At 48.5% G+C, this 17,445-nt stretch overlaps 4 protein-coding genes and 1 pseudogene across 4 annotated transcripts; 4 read left to right on the top strand and 1 right to left on the bottom strand.

The window, feature by feature from the left end:
• The first annotated feature begins 868 nt into the window (after positions 1–868).
• Positions 869–4,280, top strand: LOC128715220 (bifunctional 3'-phosphoadenosine 5'-phosphosulfate synthase). The gene is made up of 4 exons (XM_053810105.1): positions 869–1,018; positions 2,299–3,781; positions 3,853–4,004; positions 4,071–4,280. Exons 1-4 carry the CDS (start codon positions 869–871, stop codon positions 4,278–4,280), a joined length of 1,995 nt encoding a protein of 664 aa, XP_053666080.1.
• Positions 4,281–5,673: 1,393 nt separating this feature from the next.
• Positions 5,674–11,597, bottom strand: LOC128709849 (uncharacterized). The gene is made up of 5 exons (XM_053804873.1): positions 11,015–11,597; positions 10,278–10,924; positions 9,148–10,206; positions 5,838–7,989; positions 5,674–5,756 (listed from the first exon to the last, which is right to left on the bottom strand). The coding sequence occupies exons 1-5, from the start codon at positions 11,595–11,597 to the stop codon at positions 5,674–5,676; spliced, it is 4,524 nt and encodes a 1,507-aa protein (XP_053660848.1).
• Positions 10,329–15,625, top strand: LOC128709851 (trypsin 3A1-like). Its single transcript, XM_053804875.1, has 4 exons — positions 10,329–10,337; positions 14,665–14,907; positions 14,989–15,326; positions 15,403–15,625. The coding sequence occupies exons 1-4, from the start codon at positions 10,329–10,331 to the stop codon at positions 15,623–15,625; spliced, it is 813 nt and encodes a 270-aa protein (XP_053660850.1).
• Positions 12,733–13,989, top strand: LOC128709850 (glycerophosphodiester phosphodiesterase 1). Its single transcript, XM_053804874.1, has 4 exons — positions 12,733–13,232; positions 13,311–13,509; positions 13,572–13,756; positions 13,827–13,989. Exons 1-4 carry the CDS (start codon positions 12,733–12,735, stop codon positions 13,987–13,989), a joined length of 1,047 nt encoding a protein of 348 aa, XP_053660849.1.
• A 454-nt stretch (positions 15,626–16,079) lies between the features above and the next one.
• Positions 16,080–16,895, top strand: LOC128710120 (transmembrane protease serine 9-like; annotated as a pseudogene).
• Positions 16,896–17,445: the final 550 nt, after the last annotated feature.

The raw sequence follows: 17,445 nt of genomic DNA, 5'->3' as shown, positions 1-17,445 counted from the left end.
GTACATACTCGCCCGAGAGTGGGAGATAAAGAGCGGTAAAGAGAGAGAGCGAGAGAGAGAGAGAGGGACAGAACTTTGGACATGTCTCGTGTGGGGTTGAAACTACCCGTTGGCGAAGGGTTGATGCTTATGGTGGGCTTTCATAAGTACGTTTCAGCGCACTTTGCATTTGGCGCTCGTTTCGCGCACAAAACTTACCACGTCTCGATCAATCGGCGTTATTGTATTTTGCTACGCAAGTGACGATAGTTGTACGTAGGCTCAAGTAGGCTCTGACGATGGATTGTTGATGGTGCAGTAGTAGTCGGGGGGAAAAATGGAATGTAAATAAAGGTTATTTCATAAAAGTGGTTTATTCCCTCATCTCCGTGGCATGTGGTGAATAATAGGAAACACGTCTCGTCTAGTACGAAGCGGTACCATAACAAACTTTACCACGGGAACCACAAAAAAACACAACAATACAGAACGGTGAAACCACCCCGGTACTCGTGCGGTGAAGTGTGATCGACGGCATCGATCGCGGTTTGGCTGTTGAAACTTTCTCCACGACGATCGTTGGCCAAACTGGAGGAACGAAGCGCGTAATCGTCGCCAAACCAGGTATCATCGGCCAGTGCAGCCTCTGCGAGGCTCATTGTTGATCGGCCGAGCGTCGTGATCGGATCGGACGTGTTTAGTAGCTTCGAACTCTTATTCTAATAAATCGTTGCTTTCCGTTACATTCCCGTACTTGAAACAAAAGTACGCGATAGTGTTTTTACGTTGCCAAACCAATTCGAGACAGTTCTGGAGCAAAGTGCAGTGCGATAATAGTTCGCGTTTTTATATCACGAAAACACGTATCGCACCCGCGTGTGTATCAATCATGTTTGTAAAGCGCAGAAAGGTGGCCAACTTCAACAATAACTCCTTTCTGGGTAACTCTAATTACGAAAATGCGAACGGTGGTGGCAGGACGATGGTGAAGACACGCTGTGGCAAGCATAAGGACTGTGCCGGCAATGTTTCTCCAGAGGTAAGCACCAGCACTCTGAAGTTTCTTTACGAAAAACAGTTCATAATGATAGGCACACCGGGATGGCAACATCAAAGCTGGAAGAAGTCCAGAGAGCGTAATAAAACACAACCAGGAAGAAAGAGGCTCGTTGTAAAACTTTCACTTCGAGGCGATCTTCCAGCAATGTAAATTGTGACGGAAGTCCGATTTGCATCTTCTTCCAATATTTCGGCAATGTTGTAAATGTTTTAACGTTCGAAGGAAGATCAAGAGTGTCTCCCCCTGCCCTCAAAAAAAAAAAAAACAAAACAAAAAGGTAACTTGATGGAAATGATTTGAATTGATGTCGGACCGTTTTCTGCCTGAATAGCGAGTGTCGTTCACACCGTCTTGAGAGTGTGCTTCACGCGGTCGATGTTGTGATGATTATGTAAGGGCGTTGATCGGTGCCTAGCCAATGGCCAATGAACTTTGGTTCAGGAAGCGTTAACTGAGGCTTGCTGTAACTTTGTAGGAAGGTGTAAGGGTACTTTGGCGACCGCGGTACGGCTGGTTGCTTCGTATTGGGCTTTTCTTCGCCTGCTATGATGTGTATTAGCGAAACAAGGTCTACACATACAAAGTTCGAGAATAGTTGTTTGGTTGTACGTTACCGACGCATAGTTATATGACCAGATTACACTATTACATGGTGTTACAGGTGAAGGTGATACTGACTGTATGCGAAGATGCATACACTTGCGATTGCCATTGTATTGTCGATGGAATTTCTGAAGAATCTTGTTCATTAATTATCCACAGAACAAACAACTACTCTACGCCGTCTTCTTGTGTGTTCGAATGCATATGGAAGGGGTACTATCTCTCGCCGTCCAATAGATCACCATTGCAAGGTGTTCGTAAACCCTCCCCGGCTCTGACGAGCTCTATCCCAGCACAAGCCAATGCGCTAGGAACTGGCCTCCGGGAATGTTACTGCCGGAAAGCAAACAACTTATCTTTGTGAGCTTATTATCGTCCATGTTTTCCGCGCATGTTGCACCGTACTTAAGTGTCGTGTCGCGAAAACTCTCACGTCATTCGGTGGTGCTTTTTCGCTTCGGATTGTTGTCCCCCGTTCCAGATCTGTCCGTTTATGATGCAGGAGGTATATATATATAGCTATATAATCTAGCCCTGCTCGTTTTTTTTTTTGTTAACCAAAGTGACCTTGGTTGTCTGTCTGCCCTGCACACAATGCTCTTGTTGTAGTTGTGAATGAATAAACGATCGTTTGTCTTTCTTTTCCTCATCCGCAGTGTCTTCAGGTGGCGACGAACGTGACAGAACAGAAGCACAATGTGTCACGGGAGTTGCGCGGCCAAAATCTGGGCCTGTGCCGTGGCTTCCGCGGCTGTACGGTGTGGCTGACGGGGTTGAGCGGTGCCGGCAAGACGTCGATCGCGTTCGAGCTAGAAGCGTTTCTCGTCTCGAAGGGCATTCCCGCTTATGGGCTCGATGGCGACAACATTCGTACCGGGTTGAACAAAAACCTGGGCTTCTCGCAGGTCGATCGCGAAGAAAACATTCGACGCGTGGCGGAGGTGGCCAAACTGTTTGCCGACAGCGGTGTCGTGTCGATCTGCAGCTTCGTTTCACCATTCGCGGAGGATCGTGAGATGGCACGCAAGATCCATAAGGATGCAGATTTGAAGTTCTTCGAGATTTACATCGACACACCGCTGGAAGTGTGCGAAACGCGCGATACCAAGGGTCTGTACAAAAAGGCTCGCCAGGGTGTGATCCAGGGTTTTACGGGGGTGACGCAAGCGTACGAAGCCCCGGATGCACCCGATCTGCGCGTCAGCACCGAAGGCATGACGGTGCGTGAATCGACGCTACGGCTGATTAAGCTGCTGGAGGACGAGGTGATCATACCGAAGTTCATCAAGGAGGACGAACCGCTGCCGGAGTTGTACGTGCCGGAGAGTTTGAAGGTGGCGCTCGAGGCAGAAGCGAAAACGTTGCCCTCGCTGTCAATTACCGAGGTTGAGCTGCAATGGTTGCAGATACTGGCCGAAGGATGGGCCTGTCCGTTGAAGGGTTTCATGCGCGAACAGGAATACCTACAGGCGCTGCATTTTAACTGTCTGCTGAACGAGGACGAAACGCTGCGTGTCAATCAATCTGTCCCGATAGTGCTTTCCGCGTCTGAGACCGATAAGCAGCGTCTCGAAGGGGTCAGTGCCCTTGCACTGCATTACAACGGGCGAGTGGTGGCGGTTCTACGCAAGCCGGAATTTTACTACCAGCGCAAAGAGGAACGATGTGCTCGGCAGTTCGGTACCACCAACGGTGATCATCCGTACATCAAGATGATCCTCGAGTCCGGCGACTATCTTGTTGGGGGCGAGATCGAGGCGCTGGAGCGCATCCAGTGGAACGATGGTCTGGACGCTTATCGACTAACGCCGAACGAGCTGCGGAAGAAGTTCCGCGAGATTAAAGCTGACGCCGTGTTTGCCTTCCAGTTGCGCAATCCCATCCACAATGGACACGCGCTACTGATGAGTGACTGTCGGCGGCAGCTGTTGGAACGTGGCTTCAAAAACCCGGTCCTGCTGTTGCATCCGCTTGGAGGTTGGACGAAGGATGATGATGTACCACTGCCGGTGCGTATGGCTCAGCATCAAGCGGTGCTGGATTCGGGAGTGCTCGATCGCGATCACACGGTGCTGGCCATTTTTCCCTCGCCCATGATGTACGCCGGTCCGACCGAAGTACAGTGGCATGCTAAGGCTCGTAAGTAGCTTCCCTCTTCAGGCCGAATGAGTAAGACCGGCGACGAATAAACGTTTCTTTCCCTGCCCTAGGAATGAATGCTGGCGCTAATCATTACATCGTAGGGCGTGATCCTGCCGGCATGCCTCATCCGGACAAGGCCCTCTACCCCGATGGCAATTTGTACGATGGAACGCATGGGGCGCGGGTGCTCAAGATGGCTCCGGGATTGGACAGTATAGAGGTAGTATAATGATCTTCCGGCGGAATAATATCTTCCTTTGAATGACCCTCGTGTTTCGATTCCCAGATTCTCCCGTTCCGTGTTGCGGCATACGATAAATCCTGCTCGCAGATGGCTTTCTTCGATCCGGCCCGCAAACAGGACTTTGATTTCATTTCCGGCACCAGAATGCGAACACTTGCGCGCAGTGGGGAAAATCCGCCCAATGGATTCATGGAACCGAAGGCTTGGCAAATTCTAGCGGAATACTATCAGTCACTGCAAAGAACGCAATAGGCCGAGATGTTTCCAGCGCCCGCACTAGAAAGGAACGGTGGTTCATCGATTTGTTCATTTTTTTATAGTCGCCAAATCGCGTTTGGCAACACCCAATGCACAACACAGATGCGGCGGCATTTTTTCTCATTTTAATTGTTTTGTTTTACGATATAACGCAACCTTTGCTTTGCAAAAGCACCGAAGCATTTCAATTACCATTGGTAGGACTAATAAATGGCCTGTATCGGAACGGTACGCAGAGTGATTACTACTACTAACAAAAGCACTGAAACAGCGAGAGGATTATCATCTGGATGTATCTTTATTCACACAAACTTACAGAAACGTCTGCGCGTAATAAGTATTTAGTGTCTGTGTGCAATAAAGGTGTGGCCATTATAGCATGCTCTTAATATGAAACGGTTAACGGAGGATCCTTCCGGTACCGAATGTAATACGGTCCTTGCATTAATTTTGACTCAGCAACATTAACGGCTTCGCCTGGCTGGGCCAATGAGACCTTTCTCTCTTCACTTTCCGTTCAGTATGTGGATTTGACAATGATAGTTAGAAATTACTCAATTGACAGTAACGTTGTTACTTAATTTGTACTGCTTGTCCGTTAAGTAAAATTGTCAAAATTAACATTTTCTCCATGGAGTAATTTTGAAACACTTTTCCTGTATCCTCGACACGACACTCACCAAAGTTCAAACCGGGGAACTGCAAAAAGGTTCGGCGACAGTAGGATTCAGAGAGTTATTGGACGAAAATCCAGTAAACAAAACTCTAAGGAAGCTATCACAAGCCTTAAATGTAACGAATTAACACACAATTTGCTGTCGCTTACGTACAATAGAAATTAGCAAAAGAGAGATAGAATTGCGTTTTCGAGAATTTGGTATTTCGGTATGTTACGCAACATATGCCGTTATATTTAAAAATGTTCCAAAATATATCAAAATTAATGCAAGCACCTAAATGATACGGAAAATTAAAAAAAAAATCTTCGCCCCATTTTAAAATACGGCCGCCTATCGGACGAGAACATGTACCACACCATGGCAACGAATATTCGTTTATCTCTGTCAATTCCCTGTCTTCACACGCAGGGAGGGGGTTTTCGAGGCGATATCGTGGCCTGCAGCGTGACCGCTGTTATCCTGGCGCAGTACGTTATAACAATGGAATATGCGCTGTTCTTTGTTGGCCACCGACGCACATCTACATTGAGTCATGCAAGGTAGAGCAGAGGTTGTTGCTTACGGGTCTAAGTATATACAGAACGTTCGTTAAATTACACTATAGACAACGACGCGCCCATCTCGCGCATTCACTCTGCGCGTCAGCAGCGTGAACGGCGCCGATACGATCGCGATTTGTATGCGCGCGAGCGCGCTTTGCGTCGTTTCTATTTGGGAAAATCCGCTTCGCTCGAAATGATACCCTTGTGGGCCATCATATCATCGATGTACTTCTTCACTTTGCGTTCCGCTGCAACGAGGAAAATAGATGGGAGGATCGATAACTGTCGGTGAATAATTTGAGGTGCCACAGTTTTCGTAGTACACTTACCAGTAACATCGGCTTCGTAGAATTTGTGCGAAATCTTCCGCGCCAGCCCCTTGAACAGTTCCTTTGTTTCGATTTTTTGATCACGATAGTACGGCATCAGGTAGTGTATGACGCAACTGGCCAAATTCTTCTTCTTCTTCTCCATCTCGGCAAGCTGCGTTCCGGACGGTGTTGAGCCGGCCGAATCGGGTGCGCCGCCCGGTGTATGTCCGGACGTGCCGGCCATAAGCTGTTGAGCGTTGGATGAATTTCCACTGGAAGGACCGGCCACACTGTTCGTGGTAACTGTGTTCATGCACGACTGTTTCGGACCCCCAACAATGCCCGACTGCATCATTGCCACGTTGACCGCACCGGCCATTGTTGGGCCTCCCGTTTGCATCGTGCTCACTGGTAATGATGATGGTTTGTTCGCTAGGGAATTTAGATGCATTTGTGCCGCTGTCGTAAACTGCACCGACGTCGATGGTTTCACGCACCCGGACCCGGACGAGAGGGCACTTCCGCTGCCAGCTAGCTGGGAATAGGGAGGACTTTTTGGTGTACCCGTCAACCGTGGATCGAGCGCTCCATCGTACGGCGATCGGTGATCGTACGTGCGCATCGAATGTTTGTCGTGATGTATCGATGTTTGCTGTGGTAATGATGCGGGAGACGGTGGACGATGTGCAGGTGACGGGGGTACGTACTTCGTGTGCATATATTCCGGCTCCGGCGAGGGTGACATTGGTGGCGGTGATGATGGCGGTGGCGGTGAGGACGGTGACGACGGTGGTGGTGGTGATGCTGGCGGTGACGGAGGTTGATCCTTCGATCGCGAATTAGACGACGATGGTTCCGGATCATCATCCCACATATCTTCGTTGTTCAGCATTTGGGATGAGCCACAACCGCTGCCACCGGCCCCACCACCACCACCGCCAGTGGTTTTGTGAGGAGCGTAATTGTTGTACCCGGAAGACGAACCACTGGCAGCAGACGATCCATAGGCCGAACTTTTACCGTACGCAGCGGCAGCGGAACCACTGGTTTCAGCATAATGCGATATTCGCTTCTTGGGAGCGGTATAACTGAACTCCTCCTCGGGTGAGGGTGGTCTCCGTGTGGGATGAAGGTGTTGCTGTTTGTTGTTGGCTTCGTACTCATCGTCGTACACCCTTGACTTTGACGGCACACGTTCGTACTCTCGATCGTACTCCTCCTCCTCATATTTACGCTTGCGACGCCTCGCAATCTCGTCCTCTTCCCAATCCCTCGAACGGGAGCTACCCGATCGGTACGAGTAGGAACGTTCGCGCGAGTACGATCGACTGCTCTCGCGCGACCGTTTGTAGGAAGTGGATTTTTGCTTGGTACGCGATCGCTCACTCGAGTATCCCCTCGAACCAGAACGGGAACGATCACGATAGGTACGGTCTTTGGACGCCGTTCGCGTGCGGGACGTCGATCGACGGTGCCGTTCACCGTGCTCGCTTAGTCGACGCGTCTTCACCTCCTGGTATTGGTCGTTCGAAACGTACTCTACCGACGGGGAGCGAGGCGATCGTGGTGACGTGGGTGAACGAGGCGAACGTGGCGATCTCCGCGAAGGAGGTGATCGTGGTGAGCGTGGCGAACGTGGTGATATCGGCGAAGTGGGCGGTGACTGTGGTGAGCGAATCAGCGATAGTGTTGCCGGTTCCGGTGGCGCCAGTTTCGCACTGTTCGATCGGCCACCTTCCTTCAGCTGATCGTCATCCCACATGTCACCGTCATCGATCGTCATCAGGCCAGAATTACTTCCGCTGGCCAGCGCCGTGGAAGAGGAGGGCGCACTGTTTTTCGCACTGAAGTAGGAACTGATCGACGACTGGTTGAGACCGTCACGGTCACGGGAGGTGCTTGTTTTCGCCGTAAACTTGGTGCTTCTCTTACGATCGCCGTTACGTTCGTTCCGGTGATGGTGATGATGGTGGTGATGGTGATGCCCGTCATGCTTCTTATCGTGCCCATCCGATCGCATTTCCTCCACGATGCTCTCACCATACTTACGCTTGAGATCAGCCTCTATCGTCCGGAAGTCACCGCCGAGATTGGCCCGATGTTTCGGGCAGTACTCCTTCACCCGTGGATGTAAGATTTTCTCTGCTACGGCCGATTTCAGTGACGTTACCTACGAAAACATACATAAACGTTACAGTTAACGGTAGTGTAAAGCATTCCCTGATGCATTGACAAAACACAGGCCACTGCATCAGAGAATAAAGGTTGTTGAAAACGAAAGTGAAATTTTGACTCATTCCAAATGTACACATCATACTTCATATTAGCTAGTCATTTCTACGCACGCCATCCGATTGCAAAACTAATTCTTTAGTGTATTTCTTTTCTCTCTTTTCTCGACTCGGCATTTGTCTACCGGCAAATGGTAAGCTTTATGGGATGGTAAATGGCCCTGGTTGGCCGTTCCTCAGTGAGCTCTAGCAACAATACCTTATTTATATGCATCTGAACGTGTGCTTCGCCATTCTTGACTTCAAATTGATTGGTAGTAGCGACGTGCACGGCAAGATGGCGGATTGAACTGATCGTTGACCATTTGTACGGGGTTTACGTGGACGCCAACAGCCAAGATAAACGGAGCGACAGAAGGAAGCGAGTGGTTGAGATGACGATTGAAACTGATATCAGCGGACACTGTTGAAGCTGATGGTGTGTGGTAAACCGGTAAGTGTTGCTGGTTGGTTGGATTGAGATAAGACCTACACGGGTGGACACTGTGGCACGGCGTTGACACAATCACTGCCGGCGTAGTCTGCTATCCTTGGCGATGGGCTCGAAGCTTGCAGACCAATACGGACGATGCTCCCTGTTCAGACGATCACTGCAATGCTCATGCCGCTACTGCTGCTACTGGTTCAACATTTTGCTTTACATTTGGGCATTGGGAATATTTGTCCTCGTTGATAGTCGCAGATTGAAATGGATTGTAATGTTCGCAATTGAATTGATCCACAAAGAGGCGAAAAAACGCAAATTGATTGAAAGCTTCCGAACTGATAGGAGGAATGATGGTAAATAAGTATCTTTGATTGCACTAAGAGGCCATATGTCCTAGGACGTATGTAAAAAAACAAAAGGTAGTCGTGTGAAAATGTGTGTAACTCAATTTCAATAATGTAATCTAGCGCTCTCCTTCCACCAGAACCAGAGCGAATCATAGGAGGGGAATAATACAATTTGTACGTGTACAGGGAGTATAACTAAAGAACTAAAGACGGACAGAACAATTTCATCTCTATTTGATACAGTGTTTAAATAGCGGACTTACCTGCTTAACAATCGCTCGGTGGTACAAACTTTTGACGGTGTTTTTAGTGAACGCCTCGTACTCCATCTCAACCGCAATATCTTCAAAGTCCTTGTACGCTAGACTGTAATCCGGTTCGTCGACCCCTTTGCAGATCTCCACATTTTTCTTCATCAGTTCGGCCAGCGATGTCACGTACGTTTCGCGCGTGGCAATCGTTAGGCCGCTCACCTTGACCGGCGTTTGCATGGCAAACTTTACCCGCCCGATAGTGGCCGATCGCTGCATGCTCATGTCTTTCGCGGCGGCCGCTTTACGAATCAGAAACTGTTTCTGGATCAGCAGTGCCGATTCACTTTGTTTGCGCTTTTCGCGTCCATCACTGTAGCCACTGCTGCACCCATCGTAGTAGTCGTTTTCGTAACCCTTGCGACCACCACCGTACAGATCGGACGGATCATCATCATAGGCCGTCATCGTTTTCAGCTTTCCCGTGTAGGCCAGCTGCTGGAAGTAGTCGATCGCTTTCTGCACCTTCTTCGGGTTGGTGCACACGTCGCACATGTTCCGACAGTCGGGCGGATCATCACCGAAGTAGTCCGTAAACAGCCGGTGTCGGCACCGTGCACTTTCACAAAATTCGACCATTTTCTCGAAGTTTTTCACAGCCTGCTTGGCACTGTCCTCCTTCGGCGTGTCTTTGCATTTCTGCAAATCTTGCCGCAACAGAAACTCGATCGACTTACACTCATCGCGGCAGTGATAAATGCGGCAGAAAGACTTTTTGCCATCGCGACCCGCCCGACCCGATTCCTGATAGTACGCGGCCACATTCTGGGGATTGTCCCAGTGTATAACGAACCGAACCGAACCTTTATCAACGCCCATACCGAAGCTGATGGTAGCCGCAATCGCGACGTACTTCCCCTCCATCCAGTCCTCCTGCACCTGGTCACGTTCGGATTGTTTCAGCCCCGCGTGATATGGAACCGTGCGTAAACCGAGCTTCGTCAAATTTGTCGCTACACGTTCCGTGTTTTCACGCGTTCGGCAGTATATGATACCGCAGGCACGCTTGCTCTGTAACGAAATCAATTACCGTTTGATTGGCAAAGCTTCCCAATTACACGCGGTACGCGTGGTACACTTACCGGTTTCACTTCGTCCTGTTTCCCAAGGATGCTTTCGATGTAGTCCTTCAAATGCAGGAAGTCGTCTTGGATGGAGTTTTTAAATACTACGTCATAGTAGAGATTGTGCCGGAAGCAGGGCGTTTTGAACTTGGCCACCGGTTCCTTCAGGCGCAGATTATGGAAAATGTCCTCCACTACACTCTTCGAAGCGGTTGCCGTCAGTGCAATCCACGGCACGGAAGGATATTCCGCCCGTAGATTGCCCAACTTCAAGTAGTCGGGTCGGAAATCGTGTCCCCACTCACTGACGCAGTGTGCTTCGTCAACCACAACGTATGCGACCTTCCGGAACTTGACCAGATGCTGCATAATGTCCTTGAATGTGGCAGTATTCGCTTGCTCGGGTGTGATATACAGAAAACGTATATCCGTCTTCACGCTCTTCAGGTCATTGATTACCCGTTCGCGGTCGCGAGCACCCATTTTTGAGTTGATCGAGTCGGCCGGTATCTTAATTCGAGCTAATGTGTCTAGCTGATCCTTGATCAACGCTAGCAGTGGGGAAAATACTATCGTTACCTTGTTATCCTGCATTACACCGGGTAGTTGGAAGCAGAGCGACTTTCCGGCTCCGGTAGGCATGGAAACGTACACATCTCGTGTTCCTGCGATGGGAAAGAAATAGATAAGAGTGATAGCATAACGAATTAGGATGTGGCGTCCATTGCCTGTGGCAGTGTGTGTTTGGTACGTACTTGCGATGATGGTTTCGATGGCTTCTTTTTGCAACTGGCTTTTAAAATCACGATGACCGAAGTATTGCCATAGCTTTTCCTGCAGCAGTTCGTCCGATTTGGTTTCTTTCGAGCTTAGCTTCTCCAGCGCCCTTCGTCCAGAGCGTTCCGGAGAGTCGGAAATTTCCACAACATCATCCATGTTGGGAATCTCCATGGGCGTTTGCGGTCGCGGTACCATGTCATCGTAGTCCTCCATGGGAGGCGTTTTTGGCGCCCGCGGAGGAATATAGTCATCATATTCTTCACATTTCGGATCTTTTTCCAGCAGCTCCTGCAGTGATGCATTTACCGTCGATTCACACTTTGTGCTGTAAACAACGGGTACGGGTGCGGGTACGGGCGTGGGTCGCATCGACTGCAGCTGTGGCTGGGGCTGCTGTACCACCGTTTGCATCGCTGGTTCGGATTCATTTTTTACCTCTGGCTTTGGTTCAACTTTCAATGCCGTGCCGTTGGCTTTCCGCTCGGCACGGTTGTTTTTCACGTTCTTCCAGAAGGATGCCTTTAAGCACTCGTTAAACTTATCGAACTCTGAAGACATTTCTTTCGACGGAAGCTGTGGCTCCCGGGGACCAAAAGTGAAGCAAGCGAGACCCGTTCAGGCCGATCGAAAATGCGCAGTTTGGGGCTCGTTTTGGGGGAAATGCCGAGTGCTTTCAACACGCAGAATCACTTGCACCGAGAGTCATGCTAATTTTGCGTCTATTTTTCAATCGCACGTTTCACTGCTTACATTGAATATTCTGCAAAAAAAAACTCGGAGAAACGCTAGGAATCGACTTTTTCTGGAAATTTGTCAAATTTTGTCAAATGTCAAGCCAGATGCGGACCAGCTGCGGGTCGGTGCGAGGTTGTCCGGTGGCTGCCATAGCGTACTCGCGTTTGACAGTAGAGTTCGATATTTTGTTGCGAATTCACAATTTGTAGACATAATTTTCCGCCCAGAGGTACCAGTGGATAAATATTTTGTCTGTTGCGGAAAGATAGTACAAAAGAAGCGAATGGAAGAGCTTTTATTTTCACCAAATGAAATGTGCACCGCTTGCTGGTGAGCTAACCTTTGCTATGGAGAGCGGGCGTCGAGCAACAAAGAAAAAAAAGCTGTCGGAAAATTGTCGAATGCCGCTATTCGAATTGTCGGAGCACAAATTCGCAGCCTTGTTCGAAATTAACAATTTGGTTGGACGATTATGTAGCATTTGCAATGGTTACTAATGAAAAATCGATTAAACTGAAAAGAAGAAATATCGAGTGGACTTGACAACGCATGGAAATCAATAGTTTGCAATGAAAATCGACAAATAATCGAAGGAAGAAGTTATCGGTGTAGGGTACTGCCGATTGTCAAAAAGGCTGCCCACGACAGGGCCTGTTTTGATTTCTGCACAAACAAAAAAGTAAAAGAAAAAAAAAGAAAACAAGAGTAAACATTTGCTTTTGCCTTTTGATTTTCGATAGCTGCAGTAAAATTAGCAAATTGCCTAGTGCATTCGAATAAGAATAAAACCGTCTGTGAATAAAGAGGCACACCCAGTTCGCACGAAACAAAATGTTACGAAAGACGAAAATGTAGTGAGAAAGCGGGCAATTTTATTGCGAACCGAGAACGACGATACGATTGATTCTGCAGAGAAGGATCTGTAATATTAGGTGCAAACGATCCCGACATTCATCCCATGTATTTTGCGACAATCTTTAAAGTGTGTAAAATGCTTTATCAATTGTTTTGGTTCCTTGCGGCGTGCTGTACGTTTGTCGTGAATACCCTATGGCTTTGCTGCAACTTTGCCTCCGTCGGTATACCTTGGCTGATGTTGCTTCTCTTCTTGGTCTGCATTGGGTCGAAGTTTGTGAAGCTTAAATCTCCTACCGACGATGTGGTGCTGTCTATGTTGTCCAAGAACGAAAAGGAACGAGATGGCAATGAGGCACTGTACTGGCCAATCGTCAATCGGGGTGGGGCATTCGATGCGCCGGAAAATTCACTCGCGGCCATCAATCAGTGTCTGGCGCAAAGGTGTCAAAAGATACTGCTCGATCTTGGCATTACCAGCGATGGGAAAGCGATCATACTCCACAGATCGACACTCGAGAAAGCGAACGTAACTGAACCGATGCAGAAGCTGAACTATAGTTTTTTCGACAATTTTAACATTAGCGAACACCATCCACTGGGGTATGAAGATGGAGCATTCACGCAGGTGGCGTTAAGGCGGGTGTAACTCTTTTTTATTCAATCATTGTTCTCCCACAGCCAACTGTTCCAGCCGGAGAAGGTGCTAGCGTTCGAGAAGCTGTTGAAACTGTTGGAATCCTCAGAGGTGACCGTATTTTTGTTGGCCTCCCAAATCAACTCCTCGCTGTTGGAGATTGTACGCGAAACGGCTACAAAGTGTTCCATCTTTACGAAACGAATCGTTTTCTGTTGCTCTTCACCGTCGGCAATCTATCAGGTAGGTCTAGGAAAGATGAGACTCGAAGGAACACCTGGATGATAAGTTTCCTACTCTTCTAGCTTCGCCAGCACTGCCCGGATCTGGTGTGTGGTTTGTGGATGGAAAGGTCGTGCTTTACCATACTGCCACGCTATCTGAATACCTCTGCGATACTGCTATCCGTTGTCGGTGCCATCTATCGAAACATTATAGCACCCGTGATCGGTGTTAGTCTAGTCTTTATCCATAAGGATGAGTTTAATGCGTAAGTGTTCCCGACCACACAATCGGAAAACCCCAATCTGCTCACTATCTGGTTCGTTCTATCTTCACAGACAAATCTCAACACTGTGGAAGAACGTCGGCGTTCGGCCTATTGTTTACACAATAAATTCGCCGAACGAAAAGCGCTACTTTCAGCAGGTGACCAAAACGCTCTATCTCACGGATTCGCTCCGCTCCGAACCGCAGCTAATATTTAAACCCAAACGAAAGTAAAATCATAGTCATACACGTCGTCACACGACCGCTCGAACTCTGTTATCGAACACTTCATGTTAAGCTAAATGTACGGATTATTTGTGTTTTGTGTCTTGCGTTAAGCTATAGAGAGCTCCCTGCGATACGCTGCACGCGCAACGCGTACGTTCTGGAACGCCCCGTTTTATGTTTATTTGCGGCTTTATAACACGTTTGCAAAGCGAATCGACCCATTTTAAGGTAGACAGCAGCGGACGAAGCCTCGTTGGCGTATTTATTTATTTACTCTCAGGTGTCTGTATCCTATCGCAACCTCACGGCCAAGTATTAGCTGGATAACGGGATGTGCAGCATCATAATAGTCAAATGCATTTCAAGAATCGATCTTAGTTTGGTTTTAGGCTTTACTGCGTGACGATGTGCGCACGCAGAATCAACACTGTAATACCTATGTTGTCGAAATAAACTGTACGCGTGCAACGCTAAAACGTGGTACGGCACACACTTATACGTGTGCTCTATTTGCTAACCTTGAGAAGGATCGCCGTGCGAACGAAAGAAACATTTAGAACACTTTGCACAGCTGGCCCGGATGTGATGGGTGCTTGTGCGTATGTCTCTACCTAATATAAATCAGTACATGTGTAAAAACGGAGTCTTTTAATGTGTGATTCGAACGAGTCGTGATGTAAGATGGTGCCATGGCTATTGTCAATTGTTGTAACGATCGTTTTAAGCGAAGAAGCGTTGGCGATCGAGAGTTATGAACCACGCGCCACCGGACGTATCGTTGGTGGACGGGATGTAGAAATCCGAGACTTTCCGTATCAGCTATCAGTGCAAAATGATGGGTACCATGTCTGTGGAGGCTCGGTCGTGGCCAACCGTTTAGCATTAACTGCCGGACATTGTTGCATCGGAGCCGACGTGGCGAATGTAAGTTGTTTTGTTTCCGCACCACGAGTGCGTGTAACGCTGAATACGAAAAAGTAATTTAACATATGCTGCTCCCAAAAGCTCTCCATACGCGGAGGAAGTACATTCCACGAGGACGGTGGTATATTGTTTACCGTCAACCGGATTTTCCTTCATCCTCAATATGATGATGATAATCTAAACAACGATGTGTGCGTGCTCCGTATCATTGGAACATTCCTGCAGCACCCAAACATAGCAATCATACAAATAACCAATAGTGCAACGATTCCCGGCGGTGGCCAGGGAACCGTTTCTGGCTGGGGTGCAGTGGAAACGAACGGAAACTCGGTACCGCATCTACAGGCGACGAAAGTGAAAATTCTGACCCCGACACAGTGCAATAAGCAGATTCAGAATTCGGTTACTCCCACAGCAAGGTTCGAATGAATGATAATAATGTTGTTGTTTTTTTGTTGGTCTAAAATTAATTCAAACCTCTCCTTATCTTTGTAGCATGTTCTGTGCCGGTAATGTGGGAAGGTCCATTTGTGTCGGCGATAGTGGAGGTCCTTTGGTGTACGAGCAGCGTCAAATAGGGATCGTGTCGTTCATCGTAAACGAGTGCGGAGGGACCGAACCGGCAGTTTACACGCGCCTGTCCAACAAAAGCGTACGGGATTTCATTAGACAGCAGATTGCTAACGACCAGCTACGCCAATTGTTGGTGAGCGGATGAACCTGAGGACGCATTACAATTTGGTCTTTACCACCAAACTGGCAACCAGATGGGGTGTACCGTTGTAGTTTCATTGATGTTTTGTACAAACGCCATATCACATTAGAAAAGAGGCTCGGTAGACGGTTGCCCAAACAAGAGCAACTGGTTTTCTTTCACCTTCGTTTTGCATTTTATGACGACGATGATAAGCGCAAATTTATGCCAACGCTTCGTTGTGACGTTGTGGAACGAGTTTGTTTGCCGCACAGATGCGTTAGGGGTTGGTAGGCAGAATCTGGCTAGAGATTGAAAGACCTCAGCTACAGAAAGAGGTGCTAGGTTGATAAGGAGCGGATGTGAACCATGGAGGAAGCGAGGAAGAGTTATCCCGGGACAGCTGTGGCGGGCCTGTCCTCAGCATCCACAAGATAACCCAGACCAGGACCCCTATATCTTCTGTTTACCGTAACGCATGAGAGATAAACGCCCAATTTTGGTCAGTTCTTTGATATAAGTCCCATCAAGTTCCACGAGCGCTTACATTAGGTCGTGAATGATCGGAGTGGATCGTAAGATTTGAGTTTGAAGGTGTACGAACAGATACTGTAGGCTAGAGAGTGCGAGTCGTGGCCGAAAATTCGCCAGCTATTACTGCTGGCCGTACTGATAGGCGGTGTGCTGTGTATGACCATCGGTAAATCGAAACTATCCGGAGAATCGGCAAACTGCTGACTGTTCGTTTTTCGGTCGTTACGATCGCTTGCAGATCACCACAAGTACTACTATTCCCGGCAGCCCGCGCTGTTCCGCTTGCTGCGAAAGTATAACCTGTGGCCCAGGAATCAAACGGTGGAGTATGAGCGACCGGCTCAGCAGCTCAACGTACCGAATCCGTTCATCTATGGAGGCGACAGTGTTGCGATTGAAAGCTTTCCCTATCAGCTATCGTTGCGGCTTGAGTGAACGCACGTTTGTGGTGCCTCAGTGATTGCCGAACGATGGGCATTGAGTGCGGCACACTGTCTGCGGATCCGGTCTATTGTCACGGCCGGAATATTGTCCGGCGGATCAATATTTTCTGCATCCAAAGTTTGACCGGGAGATACTGGACTACGATGCGGCCGTGATACATGTGACGGAAAGTTTCCTCAACGATCCGATACGTCCGGTTAGTCTGGGTAACACCAACACGATCTACCCGATTCCTTCGGCTGCTGTCGTGTCCGGTTGGGGAACAGCGAATGATGATGGATACACACCGCTGATACTGCAATCGCTTGAAGTTTAGAAGCACCCGTGATCGGTGTTAGTCTTGTCTTTATCCATAAGGCTGAGTTTAATGCGTAAGTGTTTCCGACCACACAATCGGAAAACCCCAATCTGCTCACTATCTGGTTCGTTCTATCTTCACAGACAAATCTCAACACTGTGGAAGAACGTCGGCGTTCGGCCTATTGTTTACACAATAAATTCGCCGAACGAAAAGCGCTACTTTCAGCAGGTGACCAAAACGCTCTATCTCACGGATTCGCTCCGCTCCGAACCGCAGCTAATATTCAAACCCAAACGAAAGTAAAATCATGTCATACACGTCGTCACACGACCGCTCGAACTCTGTTATCGAACACTTCATGTTAAGCTAAATGTACGGATTATTTGTGTTTTGTGTCTTGCGTTAAGCTATAGAGAGCTCCCTGCGATACGCTGCACGCGCAACGCGTACGTTCTGGAACGCCCCGTTTTATGTTTATTTGCGGCTTTATAACACGTTTGCAAAGCGAATCGACCCATTTTAAGGTAGACAGCAGCGGACGAAGCCTCGTTGGCGTATTTATTTA

Source organism: Anopheles marshallii, chromosome 2 (genome assembly GCF_943734725.1).
Source record: "Anopheles marshallii chromosome 2, idAnoMarsDA_429_01, whole genome shotgun sequence".
Lineage (NCBI taxonomy): Eukaryota > Metazoa > Arthropoda > Insecta > Diptera > Culicidae > Anopheles > Anopheles marshallii.
This window is presented reverse-complemented; position numbering and strand designations above follow the sequence as displayed.

What these genes read in the sequence shown, in the direction of transcription:
- LOC128715220 (XM_053810105.1), top strand. Translation starts at nt 869, where the DNA reads ATGTTTGTAAAGCGCAGAAAGGTGGCCAACTTCAACAATAACTCCTTT. An exon ending in CCGGCAATGTTTCTCCAGAG is followed by an intron (nt 1,019 to 2,298) that starts GTAAGCACCAGC and finishes CCTCATCCGCAG; the next exon opens with TGTCTTCAGGTGGCGACGAA. An exon ending in ACAGTGGCATGCTAAGGCTC is followed by an intron (nt 3,782 to 3,852) that starts GTAAGTAGCTTC and finishes TCCCTGCCCTAG; the next exon opens with GAATGAATGCTGGCGCTAAT.
- LOC128709850 (XM_053804874.1), top strand. Translation starts at nt 12,733, where the DNA reads ATGTATTTTGCGACAATCTTTAAAGTGTGTAAAATGCTTTATCAATTG. An exon ending in CACCGTCGGCAATCTATCAG is followed by an intron (nt 13,510 to 13,571) that starts GTAGGTCTAGGA and finishes CTACTCTTCTAG; the next exon opens with CTTCGCCAGCACTGCCCGGA. An exon ending in CATAAGGATGAGTTTAATGC is followed by an intron (nt 13,757 to 13,826) that starts GTAAGTGTTCCC and finishes CTATCTTCACAG; the next exon opens with ACAAATCTCAACACTGTGGA.
- LOC128709849 (XM_053804873.1), bottom strand. Translation starts at nt 11,597, where the DNA reads ATGTCTTCAGAGTTCGATAAGTTTAACGAGTGCTTAAAGGCATCCTTC. An exon ending in CATCGAAACCATCATCGCAA is followed by an intron (nt 10,925 to 11,014) that starts GTACGTACCAAA and finishes TTCCCATCGCAG; the next exon opens with GAACACGAGATGTGTACGTT. An exon ending in AACAGGACGAAGTGAAACCG is followed by an intron (nt 10,207 to 10,277) that starts GTAAGTGTACCA and finishes ATTTCGTTACAG; the next exon opens with AGCAAGCGTGCCTGCGGTAT.
- LOC128709851 (XM_053804875.1), top strand. An exon ending in TCGGAGCCGACGTGGCGAAT is followed by an intron (nt 14,908 to 14,988) that starts GTAAGTTGTTTT and finishes TGCTCCCAAAAG; the next exon opens with CTCTCCATACGCGGAGGAAG. An exon ending in TCGGTTACTCCCACAGCAAG is followed by an intron (nt 15,327 to 15,402) that starts GTTCGAATGAAT and finishes TTATCTTTGTAG; the next exon opens with CATGTTCTGTGCCGGTAATG.